Here is a 20074-nt window from a genome sequence, read left to right as displayed (position 1 = left end):
GGACTTCTTTCTCTCGCTCATTCCGTCTCTGTCTCCTTTCCTTCTCCCAAGCACATCGGGGTGCTGCCTGGAGCCCAGGCCTGGCTCCAAACCCATGAAAATTGGCCAAGCGTAAAAGCTTCTCAAGAATGAGATGGATCCTGGGGCATCTTCCCCCGAGAAGCTGGATAAAGAGAATTTAGTGGGTAAGTCCCTCTTTTGTGCCCTAAGCTCGTTTTTTGTACGTTAAGCAGAGCGAGAGTTGTGGCATTTGTGAGAGTTACAGGGTTACCCATGAAGGGGATTGATACATATCGGGACTGGCGTCAATTCCAGTTGGAGCCCAGGGTTTTGGATTCATTGCTTTTTGTGGCTTTGGTTTTTCTTCTCAAACAGCAGTCTATCATCTGCTCTTTTCTTCAGTGTTAGCTGGAATTTGTGTTTGTCTTTACACTCTTTGTTTTTCTTTTTTTGCATTACACAGCAAAGACCTCAGGCTGAAATGTATCCGTTTTCAAATATCAGCTGGTGATGCTGTGGTTAAAAAGAAAAGTTGAGGGGCGCCTGGGTGGCGCAGTCGGTTAAGCGTCCGACTTCAGCCAGGTCACGATCTCGCGGTCCGTGAGTTCGAGCCCCGCGTCAGGCTCTGGGCTGATGGCTCAGAGCCTGGAGCCTGTTTCCGATTCTGTGTCTCCCTCTCTCTCTGCCCCTCCCCCGTTCATGCTCTGTCTCTCTCTGTCCCAAAAATAAATAAACGTTGAAAAAAAAAAAAAGAAAAGTTGATGTGAGCTGCATCATGTTTGGTACATGGAGAAAAGTTGAGGAAAATAAAAACTTGGGCCATAAGCGCTAACTACTACCTTGAACGGCATGTCGGTATTATGAAGCATTTTGCTTGCATTATAGTTTTAAATATTTTTTTAACGTGTATTCACTTTTTGAGAGACAGAGACAGAGTGCGAGCAGGGCAGGGGCAGAGCGAGAGGGAGACACAGAATCGAAGCAGGCTCCAGTCCCTGAGCTGTCAGCACAGAGCCTGAAACGGGGCTCGAACTCACGAACCGTGAGATCATGACCTGAGCCGAAGTCGGACGCTCAACCGACTGAGCCACCCAGACGCCCCAGATTTTTAAATCCTACAATAATTCTGAGGTAGCTTCTTGCATAATCTCATTTTATGAGGGAGAAAACTGAGTTTGGGGGAGCTTAAAAACTTGTTCAACTTCCAGAAAGTGATGATACACATGTGTAGGTATGTGCATATGTGTGAGGAGGGAGAGGGGGTCCTTACCCACCCTGTCTATACTTTATGCTGCTGAAGAAGTCCCAATGAGAGCTAGAAATAGAGAACACATTTGGCATGATCGATTTGTAAAAGGAAAAGTATACGTGTAGAGATATTTATCTACATCGATATGTTGGAGGCAGTAAATATCCCTTGGAAGCTAAGAGGGAGGTCTCTCGAGAATACCTTCCATTATCTTTTTAAACAAGACGTTTCCTGAGACATTTTAGCTTCCAATCAACAAGAGAAAGCAGCAGCTGGGGAAATGGTATGGCTGGAGCTCCAGACCAGTGGGATATTTAAAACTGTCCACAGGGTTACTCGGTTTTGGTTTTTTTTAAATATAGTGAAAACCCTGCACTATCACAGTGCAAACAGACATGGAGCTTATATGTCACAGCTTCTGATTTCATATGCTTTTGGCAGTTTATGAGAGATGTGGCATCGGTCATCCTCTGGAGATTGGGGGGGTGAGTTCGCCCTTGCCCTCCTCCATCTTGGATACGTCAAGGAGCTGACCTTAGTTAGTGTTTCACACTGTGCGGAAATTTCCACTTACAAATGTTGAGGGAATTAAATGAGCGATTGAGCCCTTGTTGTCACCTCCAGCAGGAGACTTCTGCGGTACTGTGCCACTAGCTTGTGGCACAAACGTCCGGAAGCCACCAGTGTGCGTCTCTTCCCAACTCCAAGCTCAGTGACATCACAGGGGAGATCAAATCTACAGAGTGCTATAAATTAGGGCTCCCTCCCCCCCTCCACCTGGTTGTTAAACACGTACTCGTGTAACGTGTTTACACGTACTCGTGTAACGTACTCCTGTAACTCGGGACGACACTACTCATTAGCCGTTGGCTTCTCTCACACTCCTTATTTTGTTCCCTTTCTCTTTAAGACTTAAAGTGAAGCCAATTGGAATCTTAATCATCCAAATCTTGGAATTTCTTCTCCATGTTAATATGAAAAAAAATTTTTCCCAGGGAGTTTTTTACTACACAGGGGGCTTTGGTCCTCATCCCTGGAAGGCCTGGTACTCTAGTTCCGGGATGGGCTTACGGTTTTGCATCCAAGGAAGTTGCAAGCTGGTGAGGTTGCCGGGCTGAGACCACACTTCGAGTAGCACAGGATTTCTTTCTAGCAATTCTGTGTTTTCCCTGAAGAATATCCCTTGATGCAAGCTGGGTGCACATTTCAGAGAAACAGGCAGGAGGGAAAATGACTTACAGGTGATGAAAAGATAGCATTTACCAGGAGGGGTTCACTTCAGATTTTATGTCGGGCACCTAAAATCTTTGATTCTCTGAAGAAAGAACCAGGAAGGTGCTGAGACTGTACTTCACCGACTGTTTCTCCACAGGATTGGAAATGAATAGAAAGAGGAAGAACTTGTAACCCTACATCCCCAGGCCCAGGGAAGGTGACCTCGATCTACACACTTTTAATTTTTCCCCTGGGAGGCATCCAGGCTTTCCTGCTGTGGAAACAGAAAGGACTTTTTTCTTTTTTTACTTGATGTGATTAAGTTTCTTATTTAAAGATCCCCTTTTAATATTATAAAGGTATCAAAAATTAAGAAAACTTAGGACAGTCTTGCGGAGGAGGAAACATTTCCCCTTACCCTTCAAAGCTCTTCTGGCTGGCCTCAGAATTAAATTGACCTGAGACTGACTAACGGGAGATAATCGAATTGTGTACAAACAGGAACCCCACATGCATAAGAGGTTCAAAGACTGAAAGAGAAAATGAGGTACATGTGTCATCCTGACCTACGGGCTGGGCCAGCGCCCTGGGGCCCCAAAGGGGAGGAGGGCAATTCTCAGGGCAATAAGAGCAGGTGCTTGGTAATTACATGTTTGCTCGGCCACAGAGATGGGTCACTTAGAGAAAATTCATCTCTGGTAAGAACTCTCATTCTGGGAAACCGCCCCCCCCCCGGGGTTGGAGTTCTTCTAGGTAGTTAAGGGAGGAGCAAAGATCTCTCTTGAGCTCACTGGGTCTTGATTTCTCCTCCAAATGCTCACATGCCAAAGTAGCCCGCTTTAGGGAGATTTGTTCTGACCCCCTTCAGTATAAACCGATCATACTCGCACTGTTCAGAATTAACCACTGTTAATATTTGGGTCAGTTTCTCCCAATATTTTTCCATGCGTGTATTTTGTGCGGATTGGGATCATATCGTGCATAGAATTTTTCCTTCTCCTGCTTTCTTCTTTTAACATCATACCGTAGGCATTTTCATGTTTTCATAAATTGTTTACAAAAATATCCGTGATACAATGTTGTGAGGGTATGTGGTGGTTTGCTTCATGATCTCTCCCCTGGACTCTCAGAGAGTTTTTTACTTACCCATGTCATAAATAACACTATCACGAGACTGCACCTAAATCTTAAGGACAAAGTATTTGTTGTTGCTGTTGGCCATGCTGTTATTTCATACAGAAAAGGGAGGTTGAGGAGACAGAAGAATGATGCAAGCAGGGGAGAAGACAAACCTTTTCTCTACCCTTTTAGGTTCTTTGGCAGGTCTACTAATTAAATGAACGTAAGACGACTCGCGGGAGAAAAACACCTCGCGTGAACGCGAGAGGCTCTACGACAGTCAGGCAATTGAGGGTTATGTGCCAGCCTGAGCTAAGAAGAAGGGGGCGGTAGGCTGGGGCTTCCAACACACAGGAAGGGGAGAAGAGCAAACGTTTGGTAAATAAATGTTTGTCATACCAGGCAGAAACCGTGGGATGCGGAGGGGAATTTAAACGAACAGGTCCTGCCCATCTCCCCTTGGCTAACCACACCCTTTGTAATGATCTCCGATGATCTCTTCCTGGACCAAAAGCTCTTCTTGAGTCTTTTGGGCCTTGCATACCTGCAGTTCAGAATAATCCGTGTGCCAAAGCAGCCCGTTCTGGGGGGGCTCATTCTGGACGCCTTCATGAGGAAAACATGTCCTTGGTTTTCTTCTCATAACGGTATGGGGGTTTGGTACAGCAGTAGCGTGAAGGACAAGATGTGAGGCCAGATGGTTCTCAGTTTAATTGCCTCTCTGGAGAGCAGGCAGAATCTCTTCCGACGGATCATTATTTCCAGACAAGAGGCGTCAAACTGATCACTAAATCTATTGTGCTGCTGAACATCATCCTTTTTTGTTTGTTTGTTTTTGAGCATCATTTTTGATCATTCGGTGCATTTGGTTGCCATTCACCTCATTTGTTTGATGAACGAATTTAAAATCTACCGTGTGTCAGAGATGGAGACCTAAAAATAAAATGCCTGCTCTCAAAGCCCCACAAATCTCCAGGCAAGGCACACGAGTTAGCTGAAAATTACAACGTCCTATGAAAAGCCACGATGGAAGGTGTACGAGAAATTCAGAAGAGGAGCGCCCGAAGGTGGGGGTGAGAGAGAAGACTCTTCCTAGAAGAGGTGACGAGTGAGGGGAGCGGTGTGGCCAGGTGAGGGAGAGGAGAATGGGGGACGTGAAGGGGGGCTGGGGGCCACAAAGGCCCACGCAGAGGCACAAAGATGTGTGAGGACACTCGTGCTTAACTCTAATACAGGTGTTAGCATGTGGCTTAGTCACCTAGACCCAGAGGTGACAGACCATAGCCCTACCACCTGAAAAACTGAATTGAAGATTTCCTCAGAGCCCGTGTGTCAAGCCTGGTCTCCTAATGCGCGCTTGGGTGTTGCTGCATTTGACTGATGGGATGAAGGCTCACTGGAACTCATCGTGAGGAGGCTGCAGGCAAGGTTCCTCTGGGGCGAGGTCATGACACGGGCCGCACGAGGGGCTTCCCTTGGGTTGGCCGTGCTTGAATTCTTAAGCTGAAGGTGGGAGGGCATAAGGCGTTAGAAGCACTTATTTTTACACGTTCTCGAACATTTAAGCATTCTTTTTAAATTTTTTTTTTCAACGTTTTTATTTATTTTTGGGACAGAGAGAGACAGAGCATGAACGGGGGAGGGGCAGAAAGCGAGGGAGACACAGAATCGGAAGCAGGCTCCAGGCTCTGAGCCATCAGCCCAGAGCCCGACGCGGGGCTCGAACTCACGGACCGCGAGATCGTGACCTGGCTGAAGTCGGACGCTTAACCGACTGCGCCACCCAGGCGCCCCGAACATTTAAACATTCTATTTCAAAATATGTCTTCCATATTTCTATAAGAGACCCCACGGCACAAAGGAAATCAGTATACGTGTGTCGTCAGGTTCACGTAACTATTCAGCACCGATCATCGTTCTGTGGGTGAGACGTAATTATCACATTTTAGAGAATGCTCGTGGTTATGAAATGTGGTAGTCATAGGTGTAGCGACGATAAGATCACCACCTAGCTCTGATTTAGTAGTTTTGCACTGAAGATCTGGTCTCTCTCTCTCTCTTTCTTTAAGTAAGAACTTACAGTCAGGGGCTCCATTACTTTAGGAGGCAGATACATTCAGGGGTAGGGATTTATTGTACATTCTTGAAAATGTTCTTGCCCACATAGAGGGGCCATCATCTGGACGGACCAGAATATCCACAATGTATATGTAGAATCTTATCTGGTAAAAGAAAGCAAATTACCAAATAAATAAATAAATAAATAAATAAATAAATAAAATATTATGTAAGTGCTCAGCGTAAAAAATGCACCAAAGTTAAAAGACTTAGTGAAGACTATTGCAATAGAGGAGAGAGGCCACAACTCAGTGTGAACCAACTGTGTTGAAACAAAGGCGAATAGGGTTTCTAAAGCCTGGAGCGAGCTACTGGAAAATGAGTGGGGGAGCTTAGGAGATGGTCAGAGGCCATCTGTGTTTGCTAATACACTTCTCTCATCTTTCTGACAGGCGGCATATTTACACCTTGCAGCGAGGTGCCCACGGCAGTCAGGCTCCCGCACCCCACAAAAAATTGGGAGTGCTACCTTCTTAGAGGATTACATTTCAAAAGAAGGGCTCCCAGGTGCTTGAGAAAATAATCCTAGCAAGAGGCTTTTAAAAATCTTCTTAAAAAAGATTTATGTCTTGGGGTGCCTGGTTGGCTCAGTTGGTTAAGTGTCAGACTCTTGATTTCGGCTCAGGTCATGATCTGGGCTTAGGTCATGATCTCATAGGTCGTGGGTTCAAGCCCCGTGTCAAGCTCTGTGCTGTCAGCACAGAGCCTGCTCCAGATTCTCTGTCTCCCTGTCTCTCTGTCCCTCCACTGATCTCTCTCTCTCAAAACAAGCAAACAAACAAACATACAAACGTAAAAAAAAAAAAAAAAAAAAAAAGAAGATTTATGTCTTGAAGGGGCAGAGAAAGAACTTACCATAAGTGTTTCTAAAGAAAATGCACTAAGAAAACAGAGATCAGGGGCCAAGAATCTATAAAAATCTGTTTACTGTTTAGTCAATCTGATGGAAATGTTAAGAGTTTTTTTTTTTTTTTTTTTTAAGTTTATGTATTTTGAGAGGGAGACAGAGAGAGAGAGGGAAAGAGCGTGCTTGTGATCAGGGGAGGGTAAGCGAGAGGGAGAGAGATTCCCAAGAGGCTCTGCATTGTCAGCACTGAGCCTGACCTGGGGCTCCAGCTCATGAACTGCGAGATCACGACCATGAGATCATGACCTGAGCCGAAATCCAGAGTTGGACGTTTACCCGATTAAGCCACCCGGGTGCCCTCCAAGCGTCTTGACCAAAATACACCTCTAGGACAATGTTAGGCAGTGTGTTGGTTGGTTAGAGGGCCTCCTGATACGGCTAATATCCTTTACATGTAACTTAATCCACGCAACTAGTTATTATTGTATTAACAGAGGAGGAAACTAAGACTTAAGTGGCTTGCGTGGTGAGTAGGATGTCCTCCAACTTTCACGTGAAGGCGTCTCAATTACAATGTGCGGTGAATGACTCAGGGCCTCCACTGCTCATCGGGGCCGGGCACTGTGTCCATCTGTCCACAGGCTGGCTTTGCTGAAGGTTTCCCACTCTGTCTGTCCTCTCTCTGAGAAAGGCGTGAGTAAGCAGTGAGTTTTCCATCCTCAATACTAGCCTGACCTTATATCCTCTGGTTTTTATTTGATTGATTGATTGATTGATTTTTAATGTTTATTTATTTTTGAGAAATAGAGTGTGAGCGGGGGAGGGTCAGAGAGAGAGAGGGAGACACAGAATCTGAAACAGGCTCCAGGCTTCGAGCTGTCAGCACAGAGCCCGACGCGGGGCTCGAACTCACGGACCTTGAGATCATGACCTGAGCCGAAGTCGGACGCTTGACCGACTGAGCCACCCAGGCACCCCTGTTTGAACTATTTATTGAAGTGTGAGATACATACACGTAAGTGCTTATCTGGAGAGACTGAATAGACAAACAGACAATGGCTGGACCATATATAAAAATAGAACTCTGAGGAACAGCCTGTAGCCGCCTGTCCCCCCAAACAACCCCCTTTGTCTGTAATAACCAGCCCAGGAAGCCAGCCCGTCAGGAAGTCAGTCTTGCAAGAAACTAGATTGTTATCTCTAGTGACAACTCAGGAAGCTAAACAATAACTTCTGTAACTATCAGTCCCAAAGGGCCTAAATAACTGACAGCTTCTCTACTTTTTGTCCCTGCTTCCAACTTAGGACCAACTAACGAAAGCCAAGCCTGCTCCTTTACCCAATCACAGGGGATGCCTGGCTTCCAGGGAGCCCAGCTGTAGCTTCCCCATGCAACAGCCTCCAGTTGCCTGAAGCCTTTCCCCTTTTCCACCATGAAGCCCCCCGACTCCTCTGTCCGCCTTTCAGTCTCTGACAAAACTCAAGTGACAGAGGCTGACTCTTGTGCCAGATAGCAAGGCTCTGGATAAAGAAACTTTGCTGTTCTCATTCGATTGGTCTTTGTGTATTTCCACAGCCTTGATATGCGATCACCACCCTGATCGAGATATGGAAAATAACAGCACCTAGAAAGTTTCCTCATCCCTTCCCAGAAAATACCCAACCCCATTAATTAGAGACAGCTACTACTCTGAATTCAAACCTAGTACATTAGTTTTGCTTGTTTTTGAATGAGATGATGCAAAATAAGTGAGCTCTTACAGTATATATTCTTATACATAGGGTAAGAATATATATAAGTATAATATAATAAGTATATTACACATGGGATCAAAACACATGCCCTCTTGGGTCTGGCTTATTTTGCTCAATATTTTGTTTTGAGATTCATCTGTATTTTGCATATGGTGGTAGCTTTGTCTTTTTTTCTTTCTGGGTAGTACTCCTTTATATGGGTAAGCCACAATTTTATTTATTCATTTTACTGTTGATGGGTTAGGGTGGCTCTACATTTCTTGAATTTTATGAATAAAATTGCGATGACCATTCTTGAACGTGTTTTCACTGTCATTACCTCTCATTTCTCTTAAGTATTATTTAGAAGTTGAAGACTGAGTCATAGAGCCAGTGTGTTTAACTTTAGTAGATATTTTCAAATAGTTTTTCAAGGTGATCAGGTCAATTTGCATACTTGAGGGTTCGCTGGGGCACAACCTTGCCACAATGTGGTATTGTCTGTCCTTAACACTTGCCTCTCTGGAAGCCGTGTATTATTATCTCATGGTGGTTTTGCTTTGCATTTTCCTGATGTGTAGTGTATGTCCTTCTGTTCTGGCGTTTTGAAACAATGGCACAAAAACCCAAACAGCTCTTTCTGCTTAGAGAAGAAATAACTGTTTTGCAGTAACACGGATCTGCGGGCAAGGGTCGTTCGTAGTATTGACCTGATATTTAAATACTATTGACCGAGCCAAAGTAAGAAATAAGCAAGCAAGTCACCTCGCCTGCTTTACTAAAATTCGTTTCTACTTCAAGCGCCAAGTAAGTGGGGATTTGGAATAATCTCCCTTACTTCCTGGCCTCACCCAAGTAAATTATCAATCTTGCTTTAAGCGTTGACCCCTAGTCCTAAAGGTTATGTAAGTTTCCTCTGGCGCTACAGGCCGGGGCTAAATGCAGAAACAAAGCCCCGGAGGCATGCCTCTGTAAGTGAGGCTCCGTTTTGCCTCATTGCCTAAATCATTAAAGGCACACAGGAATTACTGTCAGTTTGGGAAATGTGTGGGTCCCAGTTTACCTAAAAAGAGATTAAGATGATGATGACACCACTAACCGGGAAGTTTTCGGGCTGCACAATGAAGGCTTGGCCTCTGTTATCCCTGAGGTCCTTCCAACTGAAAGTCCCGGGGTCCTTCCCCCCGGGGTCAGCAGTGCAGGGTCTCGGGTTCTGTGCGTCACAGCTCTACCTTTCTCTTTCCAGCTCGAAGGAAGTGTAGTGATTGAACATACTGCTGTTCTTTGTCACAGTCACAAACAGGAGGGAATCGCCGCTTACATTGCCAGGGGGACATTTCCTAGAAGGCAGCACAGCAAAGACCCGACCCTGTGACTTGTCCCTCTTGTCTCTCTCCTGCAGACATGAACCCTTGCTGGCAAGTTCCCCATCTTCTCCTCCTTTGTATCCTCGGCCCCAGCATGATGCCTGGTCTAGAACTGGGAAAGTACTGCTAAACGGAGGGATGAGAAATCGAGAGGAATTTGTTGGGGGTGGCAAGACCCAGTTCTCTGCTGGGCAGTGAGCGTACGAGGATGGCCATGTGATACTGTGACAATTACAGGAAAGACACCTCCGTGGATTTGGAGGAAGCAGGAGAGAATTAGGCGTGCCTCGAGCTTAGCGGGTTAATGCCGAGGTTGTATGGGGCCCTTTCCTTCCGTCAGGAAGGCTCCTGCAGCAACCTTGTGGAGGCTGCAATGGAGGCGCGATGGGAGGTTCCTGAAGATCCTTGGTAACACAATCCCTGCCCATCTTCTCAGTCAGAATGGGGAGCCTGGGTCCCGCTTCCCAACACTTGCTTCGTGGGTTCTCTGCGAAGGGGAGGCTGGAAGATCGCCTCTGCTCAAAGCCTGTACAGCTGGCTGGCCAGGCTGGCTGCCGGGCCTGCAGGGAAGCTGGGTAACTGTGCTCCCAGCCCCACTTTAACGACGGCTAATGACACCCCCGGGCTCCGCAATTCTCCCAGCGGTAGTGGCCTGGGGGATGCTAATGCTCAAGGGTAAATCTGGGCAGATTAATCACACTCTCATCTGTTGTGTCTCTCAGCACGTTTAGTACCTAACAGAGCCTCACTGGCAGCTGGTGAGGCAAGGGCTTGATGGGACTCCGGAGGCATGCCTACGGTTGGGGGGGATGGGCCTGGTTCTCCGCCGCAGACACTTTCTCATGCAGCGTGGTGTTCAGAGCGTAGCTGGTCTGGAAACGTCTAGCGCTCCCTCAGGGCACAGAGTGTAGCTCCTGTCCTTGTTGGAGCCCAGCTGCCTGTGTGCCTTGCCCTGCTGGAGTCACAGCCCCGGGAAACCCCAAGGGGCCTGAATAGCAACGACGTCACCGAGATTCCAGGGAAGTGTAACTTGTCCCCGAGAGAACTTGTACGAGCACGGGTTCGGGGGCGGGGGGGGGGGGGGACAGTGTGCGGTAGTTACGAAGAAGGAGGTCGAGCTGCACGTGCTGACATGAAGCATCTTTAAGATACGTTCAGTTTTTAAAAACGGAGTTTAGTGTGGTGCCACAGCTCACCAAATCTACAAATGTAAGCATTTTTAATGCTTGTTTATTTATTTTTGAGAAAGAGAGAGAGAGAGAGAGAGAGAGAGCACAAGCAGGGGAGGGGCAGAGAGAGACACACACAAAATCTGCAGCAGGCTCCAGGCTCTGAGCTGTCAGCACAGAGCCCAATGCCAGACTTGAACTCATGAACTGTGAGATCATGACCTGATCTGAAGTTGGATGCTTAACTGACTGAGCCACCCAGTGGCCCCGAAGCCAAATGTTTTCTAATGATAGTTACATGTATATAAATACATTGAATCGGTCTATAATGAAATGCACCAAATCAACAACTATGGGACCATTCTAGATAAAAGTGGACTAAGGGGAGGACGGTCAGGGGGACTTTAGTTTTATCCATGTTGCTTTGGATTTTTTTTTTTTTTTTTTTTACCATGAGAATGTTTATAAACAGGCTGTGTCGTTAATAGTAGTTTAAAAAGCACTAATAAGCAAAATGCAGCAAAGATTCTATTAGAATGTACAAAATGTCTTTTTAGCCTGCATAATGATAGTCGAATCCACTTCAGTGTGGTCCGAGGCTTTGGAAGGTGATATTTTAAAAATGTAAACTTTGGGGGCGTCTGGGTGGCTCAGTCGGTTAAGCGTCTGACTTCAGCTCAGGTCATGATCTCACAGTCCGTGAGTTCGAGCCCCGCGTGGGGCTCTGTGCTGACAGCCCAGAGCCTGGGTAAACTTTGGGTATGCAGGCCAGCCCTTATTGCTATTGAGTATATCTTTATGTGTGTCTAGAGCCTATTAAAGGGCATTTGCCCCCAAAAGTTTTTATACTAAATATGTGTCTAAAACTTAGATGCTTCTCATCTGTCGGAATGTCATAATTGAGAAGACTCAAAATATCTAGTGAGGAGAAGCATGTGGAAATAGCCACGGTGTCACAGTGTGCCATTGATGACAGTGTGGGGTGGCCTGAAGTCTTTGAAGGGCACTTACCGCTTAACAAAATTGTAAATACTCATCTCTTTGACCTAACGCTTTCACTGCCAGGCATTTACCCTACATGAAGTGTGTAAAAACACATATTAGAAAGCACTCATCACAAGATTGTTTGTAAGCGCGAAATCCTAGAACTCTCCTGAATGTTCATACGCTTCTGGCGTGGGCACTGACGAGCCAGTAACAGTAAAGTGGATAAGTGAGGATGCTTTTGAGGTGGCATCAGTTAGACCTAGTGACTTCCGCGGCTGAACAGGGAAGGGACAGTGATAACCCTGTGTCTCTAACGTGGACGATAAGGTGCATGGTTTAGGCATTAATGGAGCTAGAGATAGTGCATGTTGTTTGTGGAATTATCTGTGGGAAGGCATCTAGTATGTGCAGTTAATTCGGGTGCTTGTGTGGAGAATAGGACTCAGTTGGAGGAAGTGTGGGGTGAGGTGGGGCGGTCGTCAAGAAGAGGAGAGTGAGAAGGAATGAGAACGAAAAAGAGGGTGGAATAGTGAATATAAACAATAAAATACGCATACAGGGTCAGCCAGACCTGTGGGTTTTACAAACATGAGCTCGAAAACCTGAGAAATTATGTAATTGAAGTGGTGAAAGCTACAAAGTTTTAAGTGATTGGAGTCTGATTTGAAGTTAGCGTTGTAGGGCAATAGTCTTTAAGCCAAAATGGCCCTGTTATCATAACGTGGGATTAGCAAAAAGACATCCAATCCAATGTAATGAGTCAGTGTAACAAGATTCTGTGAAAAGTCAGAAATGTCAAATACCAGTGGCTGACAAGTCCCTGTAATATCTGTAAAATGAGAATAAGAGTAATAATATATATTTACTAATGTAGATGTTAATGTATGGGCCAAGCACCGTATAAAAATGATCTCATTTAGTCCTCATCAAATCCTTCAAGCTAGTTGACTGCCATCCCAGCCTATAGATGAGGAAGTGGAGGCTTAGAAAGATTGAGTGCCTTGCCTAAGACCTCAGCACCGGCAGGTGAGAGATCTCTTGTAGAAGCTCATACCTTGGGCTCTTCAAAATGGTTTTCCTGCCACACTGTCTCCCTTTGGGGGTAATGATACCTACCTGTCTCCCTAAAAGATTGTCTTGAATTTCAACCTGGAGAATCCTGGGGGCAAAGGAAGTTGTCTTTTAAAATGGTACCCTAATGATTCTGATGTAGGTAGTCCATACTCTGGGCAACAGTGTTTTATATGTTTTGAGGATTATAAACCATGTCAATCCTACCAAATAGAATGGTAGTTATTATTACTGATTGCTATGAGAGTTTGCTTGGAAGGGACAGGTCAATTTCAGTCTAAAGCCCTGAGTGAATAGTGTGTGTGTATGTGTGTCTGTGTGTCTGTGTGTGTGTGTGTTTACTGCATTTATAGGTGTGCATGGATTTAGATCTCCGCCTCAGTGCCATCAGGCATGGCCAGCCATCTGGGTAGTATCCTTACTCATGCAGCTGAATGGCTTTTTCTAAGAACCACATAAATTACAGGCTTGCTTCCTCCTCATTTTCTAGGCATCAGCAGCAAACGGCTTGGTGTCTGTGGCTGGATCCTGTTTTCCCTTTCTGTCCTGTTGATGATCATTACCTTCCCCATCTCCATATGGATGTGCTTGAAGGTAATACCCTGGGAAATAAATTGGACTCTGTATGAGCTGATGAACCATTAAGACTAAATGCTCTCCCTTAATCTCTTAGATCATTAAGGAGTATGAACGTGCTGTTGTATTCCGACTGGGACGCATCCAAGCTGACAAAGCCAGAGGGCCAGGTAGGACACTGTGGGTGCCCCTGACAAGGATCACGGGCACCTAATACTATGACTATTGCCACCAAAACTTTTCCCGGCACCTTCTACTGAGAAGAAAAAAAAAAATCACAGGAAGCTGGAACCCTTGCCTCTCTGTATAATTGAAGGATGTGGTTCTGTTATGCAAGTAAATATGAATGACCACTAAACCATTAGTTTGAGAGTTTGGAAATCTGTTTCTGTCTCTTAACATTTCCCTCTGAGAGATTCAATGAACCTGAACAAACAGTGGCTCTGTTACGTTGGCTGGATGTCACTTATTACCGAGATCACTAAAGGAGTGACAGAAGAATGAGGGGAGGGAGTAAATGGCCAAGGTAGATGATTAAATTACTCGGGAAGAATATTCCAGGAGCTGGTTTTTGATTCTCCGTCTTCGAAAAGAGCTAATGGAAAAGTAAAAGGCAATTTCCTCTTCTGGCAAGTAGATTAATAGAAATATAGAGCTGGAAGCCATTGTAGAACTCCTTTGGCCAAGGGTAGTATTTCTTTTCATCTTTTCTCTTAGAATGAAGAGTGTTCTAAATTCATGTTGTAAAAGGTTGGGGTTTGGGAGAGGGGGCGTGAGAAGGTCTGAGGTACTAAAACTCTAGAAGTTAGATATTGATTTAATTCTCGTAACTTCTCTTGGTCTACGTGCAGTTGAACTATATGAAGTGGCTAATATTTGTTTTTGACTCTCAAACATGACAATTTCATGGGATAAATTCTACTATTTTGAAAGGAGAGGTCACCAAAAATAGCATCCTAGAGGATACATGAAAAAGACGGGTTATCTGCAATACCTCTCTAATAACATTTGTTTCCTTCTCCTTGTTATGATGTATGTGAGTAAACACGTTCTCTGTCCAGCTGGACTATAACCCCTCTGGGGGGCAGGAACTCTCCTATCCACCGTGATACTGCAAGTGCTCTGCACTTGACCATGCACCATGGTAGGCACTCAGATACCTGTTGCATAAAAAAATATAAGAAATTTCAAAAGCAGAAGCTTGCTTAAAGACAGTTGGTCATTTCAAGTAGTATAATCCTACTTGTGTAACTCTGTAAAGGACCTAAGAGAAAGAATGCAAGAATTATTTATGATGGATGGTCTCATGAGTTTGTCCAAATAGAAGTGTTAGACTCATCCAACTCAGGTGTATCGGACCAAGGTTGACCCCTTGTTGGTTATGTTGCATTTGGTGCGGCCAAATGTATAAGCAGGGTAAAGTTGGATAACCTGGAGGACTCTAGAGAAAACTGTATCTCTCTTAAATGAGTTTTCCCAGAAGATTTCACCACTAGATGTCCCAGGATAACTACTCTCGTCATACGTGTCTCTGGGGCTAATGAGTTACCTCAGAAAGCCGTAAGAACTAGAGGGAAACAAGCCAAATTGCTAATGGAAAACCTCTTCACTTTTGTAAATTGTCCATTATGCTTTAATAATGCAAGTGTTAGTAATAAGTTTTGCCAATTCTTTTTTTTTTATATGAAATTTATTGTCACATTGGTTTCCATACAACACCCAGTGCTCATCCCAATAGGTGCCCTCCTCAATGCCCATCATCCACTTTCCCCTCCTTCCCATCCCCCATCAACCCTCAGTTTATTCTCAGTTTTTAAGAGTCTCTTATGGTTTGGCTCCCTCCCTCGCTAACCTAACAATAATAACTAGTTGCGCGGATTAAGTCACATGTAAAGGATATTAGCCGTATCAGGAGGCCCTCTAACCAACCAACACACTGCCTAACATTGTCCTAGAGGTGTATTTTGGTCAAGACGCTTGGAGGGCACCCGGGTGGCTTAATCGGGTAAACGTCCAACTCTGGATTTCGGCTCAGGTCATGATCTCATGGTCGTGATCTCGCAGTTCATGAGCTGGAGCCCCAGGTCAGGCTCAGTGCTGACAATGCAGAGCCTCTTGGGAATCTCTCTCCCTCTCGCTTACCCTCCCCTGATCACAAGCACGCTCTTTCCCTCTCTCTCTCTGTCTCCCTCTCAAAATACATAAACTAAAACAGAAATCCTTAAAAATAATGTATCACATAACTAGGATATGATTTGTTGCAGTTATTTACCATAAGGTAAGATTTTAAGCTATATTTTCATTTTCTTAGGCTTGATCCTGGTCCTGCCCTGCATCGATGTGTTTGTCAAAGTTGATCTCCGAACTGTTACCTGCAACATTCCTCCACAAGAGGTAACGCTGGTTAAAGCTAAATCACTAGAAATAAAACCTGTATCTTCCCCATTACATGGCCAGTTGACATTTTACAGTTCGTTTTCAAACTATAGGAGGCCTGCTTGAGAAGCCGTAGGTGGGTCCTAAAACCACTGGGCTTTGCTTTGAGAATAAAGCCAAGGGCAAGGGTTGGATTGCTCTAAGCCTTGGAATGGCTGGGAGGGGAAAGTGCCAGAGGATAGAGAGAAAAGGTACAGTTGGCAGAGAATCTGGGGTGGGGAACAATAGACAAGATGCTCGGAAGAGTCAGGTAAGTTGTATAAAGGAGCTAAATTGAATTTGGTGGAGGGCAGGGTTTGGTTATGATATTATCCTTGCTGTCATCTTTCCAGAAGGTGATATATATATATATATATATATATATATATAGTGAGTGGATACAGCACAGTGGCTGGTCCTGGGGAAAGAACAGACATTGCACAGAGCCCACTGGCATTTGGATTTCAAATAACTATTTTCAGTTCTTTTTTTTTTTTTTTTTCAACATTTATTTATTTTTGGGACAGAGAGAGACAGAGCATGAACGGGGGAGGGGCAGAGAGAGAGGGAGACACAGAATCGGAAACAGGCTCCAGGCTCTGAGCCGTCAGCCCAGAGCCCGACGCGGTGCTCGAACTCACGGACCGCGAGATCGTGACCTGGCTGAAGTCGGATGCTTAACCGACTGCGCCACCCAGGCGCCCCCTATTTTCAGTTCTTAAAGCACTGTAAATAAATATCCAAGACCAGTAACTGGGCAAAAAGGGAGGAGAAACAGAGTAACTAATAACCAGAAGGACTCACGAAGAGGAAAGAAAATAGGAGTGGGACCTACAATGTGGGAGGGCAGAGGTGACGAGAGGGTTATGAGTCAACGTTAGTTTTCTTTTCTCTGGCCCAGGAAACTCGGTCAAGATCCGGCAATCCTCTCACCATGCCACTGGTGGGAACTGAAGAGTCCTTACTTTGGGATTCGGCCTGTGTCATGAGAGCGTTTGGGATGCCTTTGCGACTTATCGTGGGCCTTTTCATCAACAGTTCTAGATGGGAGAGGGGAGGCCTAAGTTCTGCTCCTATGCCAGAGATCTCTCAGTGGCTGCAGAGACCCTTGTCACCTCATTCAGAACGATTAAGGCAGAGCCTCTGTAAAATATAGACTATAGAACATTCTCTCTGTCTGAATGCAGAACGCGGTCTCCGGTGACATCTATGTTTTCTAAGAAGCACTGCTGTTCGTCAAATATGATAAAAACTGAAAACCAAAATGTTTTCAGGCATCAGGGAGACAAGCGTTCTACCTCTGTTTAGAGAGTAGAATTGCAGAGAGGTGCTCTTGCTACGTTGTAAAATACAAGTGCTGATTCTCACCAGCGCAAATCAAGGGCCTCGGGGTGTAAGACTTCCCCGAGATGAAGTTACGGGGCTGGGGACGGACTACAAATGTATAGGAATTTTTGTCGCCAACTACAATGATGTTGTACTCAAGCCAGGGCGGATTTTGGGTGATGCTGGCACGAGCCGTAATCATTAACGCTTTCCTCCCGTGGAGAGGGCTCTTAGGCTGGCTGGCACTTTGTCAGTCGCTGTGCAAGTCGTAGTAAACACGTGCTTTTCCCTGTTCTTGCCCTCCAGATCCTCACCAGAGACTCTGTGACTACCCAAGTGGATGGAGTCGTCTATTACAGAATCCATAGTGCTGTCTCTGCAGTGGCTAACGTCAACGATGTCCACCAAGCCACGTTTCTGTTGGCTCAGACGACTCTGAGAAATGTCTTAGGGACGCAGACCTTGTCCCAAATCTTAGCTGGCCGAGAGGAGATCGCCCACAGCATCCAGGTAAAGTTGCTGGGAATGAAAAGCCCGTATCTTTAGTCGGTTCATTTAGTGATCAGTAATCACCAAACATCAGCAGTTCTAAGAGCCCCTCTCACGTGCATGCACACACACTCACACAAAAACCATACGCGCGCACACACACACACACACACACACAGGGCCGCTGTAAACATTGGGCCTCAGTGTTGGGTTTTATTCCTTTCTAATCACAAGGTATAGATTTTGTTTATGTATTTATTTATTAAAAAAAATTTTTAATGTTTTATTTTATATTTGAGAGAGGGAGAGGGAGACCCAGAATCTGAAGCAGGCTCCGGGCTCTGAGCTGTCAGTGCAAAGGCCGACGCGGGGCTCGAACTCACGACTAGTGAGATCATGGCCTGAGCTGAAGTCGGACGCTTAACCGACTGAGCCACCCAATCTACAAGGTGGATTTAAATTTTGGAGCAGGAGAAGGGGAGCCATAGGAATTGTACACTTCACCCATTTTGTTTGGAATTCGAAATTATGACTTAGCATTGTTCACGTTAGCTTTTCTGAAGAGTTTAGAGTCCTTTTTAGCTTAGGTTACTCCAGAAGAGGGGCCGCCATTTCTCAGTCAGCCCGTGTGTTTCTGCATGTAAGTGGAATATTAAAACAGGATTCGATGGAGACAGCACGGACCTGCCATCCCTGGAAAATCTGACATCACACTACCAATATCAGTAATGACGTCGGTAGTAACCATAATTATAATATTGATGAGGACGTTGCAGGCAGCCTCCTCACCTCTTGCACACCCCAGTTTACAGACAGATTTGTGTATGTTTTTTAAATCAATTATGTTTTGATTCTGAGCCTCCCTTCCGTACCTTAGGAGGGAAATTCAACTTTGGTCTTGGCATCTCCTCAGTCCCTACCGTTGGCACAGAGTCCCCAAGGTTTCATGAGATAATATCAGTTCTGCATAACCCTCCAAATCATTTGTAAGAGCCCCATGAGTTTGACAAGTTGGATGTTTCCCCTGCCACCGTCTGGTCACTGGCTCCTTGGGAGGTCTCCCCATCTCCCCGGGTTCTGCAGACATCATGGAAAGGCGAGAGATCACTTGCCATTTGGTAGCACAGAGATCTCTACTGCTTGTCTGATCTTACTGTTTCGCAAGGCAGTTTTTTTTTCATCCCTCCCCATCCAGGATAACCGACGTGCTATCCTAGGGTGGTCTTAAGTTTTTACAGAGGACAAAAATATCTTTGATTATAGGCTGCTTGTGCTCTACAAAAAAAAAAAAAAAAAAAATTGTGCCTGGCTACCTGTTTAAAACTGGACACAGGGCAGAGGTTAAATGGAGCAAGGCACGTAATATCTCAAAAAGTACCCTACGGTATTTATTGAGTTATTGTGAGGCACTGGTAGATTTCTTACATATATAGTCTCCAAGTCTCACGAGAATCCTGAAAGGAAACCTTTTAAGGATGAGAAAACTAAGAATCAGAGAGGTTAAGCAACTGGCCCAATGATGCACAGCTGCAATGGCAGAGCCGGGACAAAATCCAGGAATGTCTGAGGAGCCAGTGTGCTGCTGCCTGCTTGATGTCCGTGGCAAGAAAATGTGGGCTATTTGCTCAGCTCTAGGTGGATGACATTAGGAATAGTTTGGGGGTCAATCCTGATAGCTTTTGAAAGATCTATCTGGCTATGCTTCTGAATCCTTCCTGGGATTCACTTCAATTCCTGGACGTGATCGGTAAGGACTCCTATTCCTTTCCCGAACGGTCCCACTCCAAATGCCGTGAGTACAAAAGGAGAAAAAGAAGAGGGATTTCTCTTGCAAATAGAAAGCACATCCGTAATATCACTTGCCTTCTGAACCGTGGACTTTCTTTTGCTTTGGAAACAGACCTTACTTGATGATGCCACCGAGCTGTGGGGGATCCGGGTGGCCCGAGTGGAAATCAAAGACGTCCGGATTCCCATGCAGTTACAGAGATCCATGGCAGCCGAGGCAGAGGCGACCCGGGAAGCCAGGGCCAGGGTAAGGGCTACTCTGTCTACACTGCAAGATGCCTCCCCTTGGAGCAGACAGGAACAGACCTTGAATGGAAGATCAGGCGTTCTCCATTATTTTGTTAAGAAAAGGGTTTCTTTTTCACGGTCTTTACTGCGAATTTCTTCCTGAATTAAAAGGTAATGGGGGGGCGCCTGGGTGGCGCAGTCGGTTAAGCGTCCGACTTCAGCCAGGTCACGATCTCGCGGTCCGTGAGTTCGAGCCCCGCGTCGGGCTCTGGGCTGATGGCTCGGAGCCTGGAGCCTGCTTCCCATTCTGTGTCTCCCTCTCTCTCTGCCCCTTCCCCGTTCATGCTCTGTCTCTCTCTGTCCCAAAAATAAATAA

General features: G+C 45.5%; 1 protein-coding gene across 1 annotated transcript in view; it reads left to right on the top strand.

The window, feature by feature from the left end:
* Nucleotides 1-20074, top strand: part of STOML3 (stomatin like 3) — a 23215-nt gene continuing 3141 nt past the window's right edge. The window contains exons 1-6 of the mRNA XM_040448282.1: nucleotides 1-185; nucleotides 13367-13470; nucleotides 13550-13622; nucleotides 15764-15846; nucleotides 17500-17703; nucleotides 19583-19717. Coding sequence (XP_040304216.1) covers nucleotides 134-185; nucleotides 13367-13470; nucleotides 13550-13622; nucleotides 15764-15846; nucleotides 17500-17703; nucleotides 19583-19717 — 651 coding nt within the window. The 5' untranslated portion in view covers nucleotides 1-133. The remainder of the gene's footprint in view (nucleotides 186-13366; nucleotides 13471-13549; nucleotides 13623-15763; nucleotides 15847-17499; nucleotides 17704-19582; nucleotides 19718-20074) is intronic.

The sequence above is a fragment of the Herpailurus yagouaroundi genome, unplaced genomic scaffold (genome assembly GCF_014898765.1).
Source record: "Herpailurus yagouaroundi ecotype Mexico unplaced genomic scaffold, PumYag 197, whole genome shotgun sequence".
Classification (NCBI taxonomy): Eukaryota; Metazoa; Chordata; class Mammalia; order Carnivora; family Felidae; genus Herpailurus; species Herpailurus yagouaroundi.
Note: the sequence above shows the minus strand (reverse complement) of the source record. Positions and strands in the feature narration are given on the sequence as shown.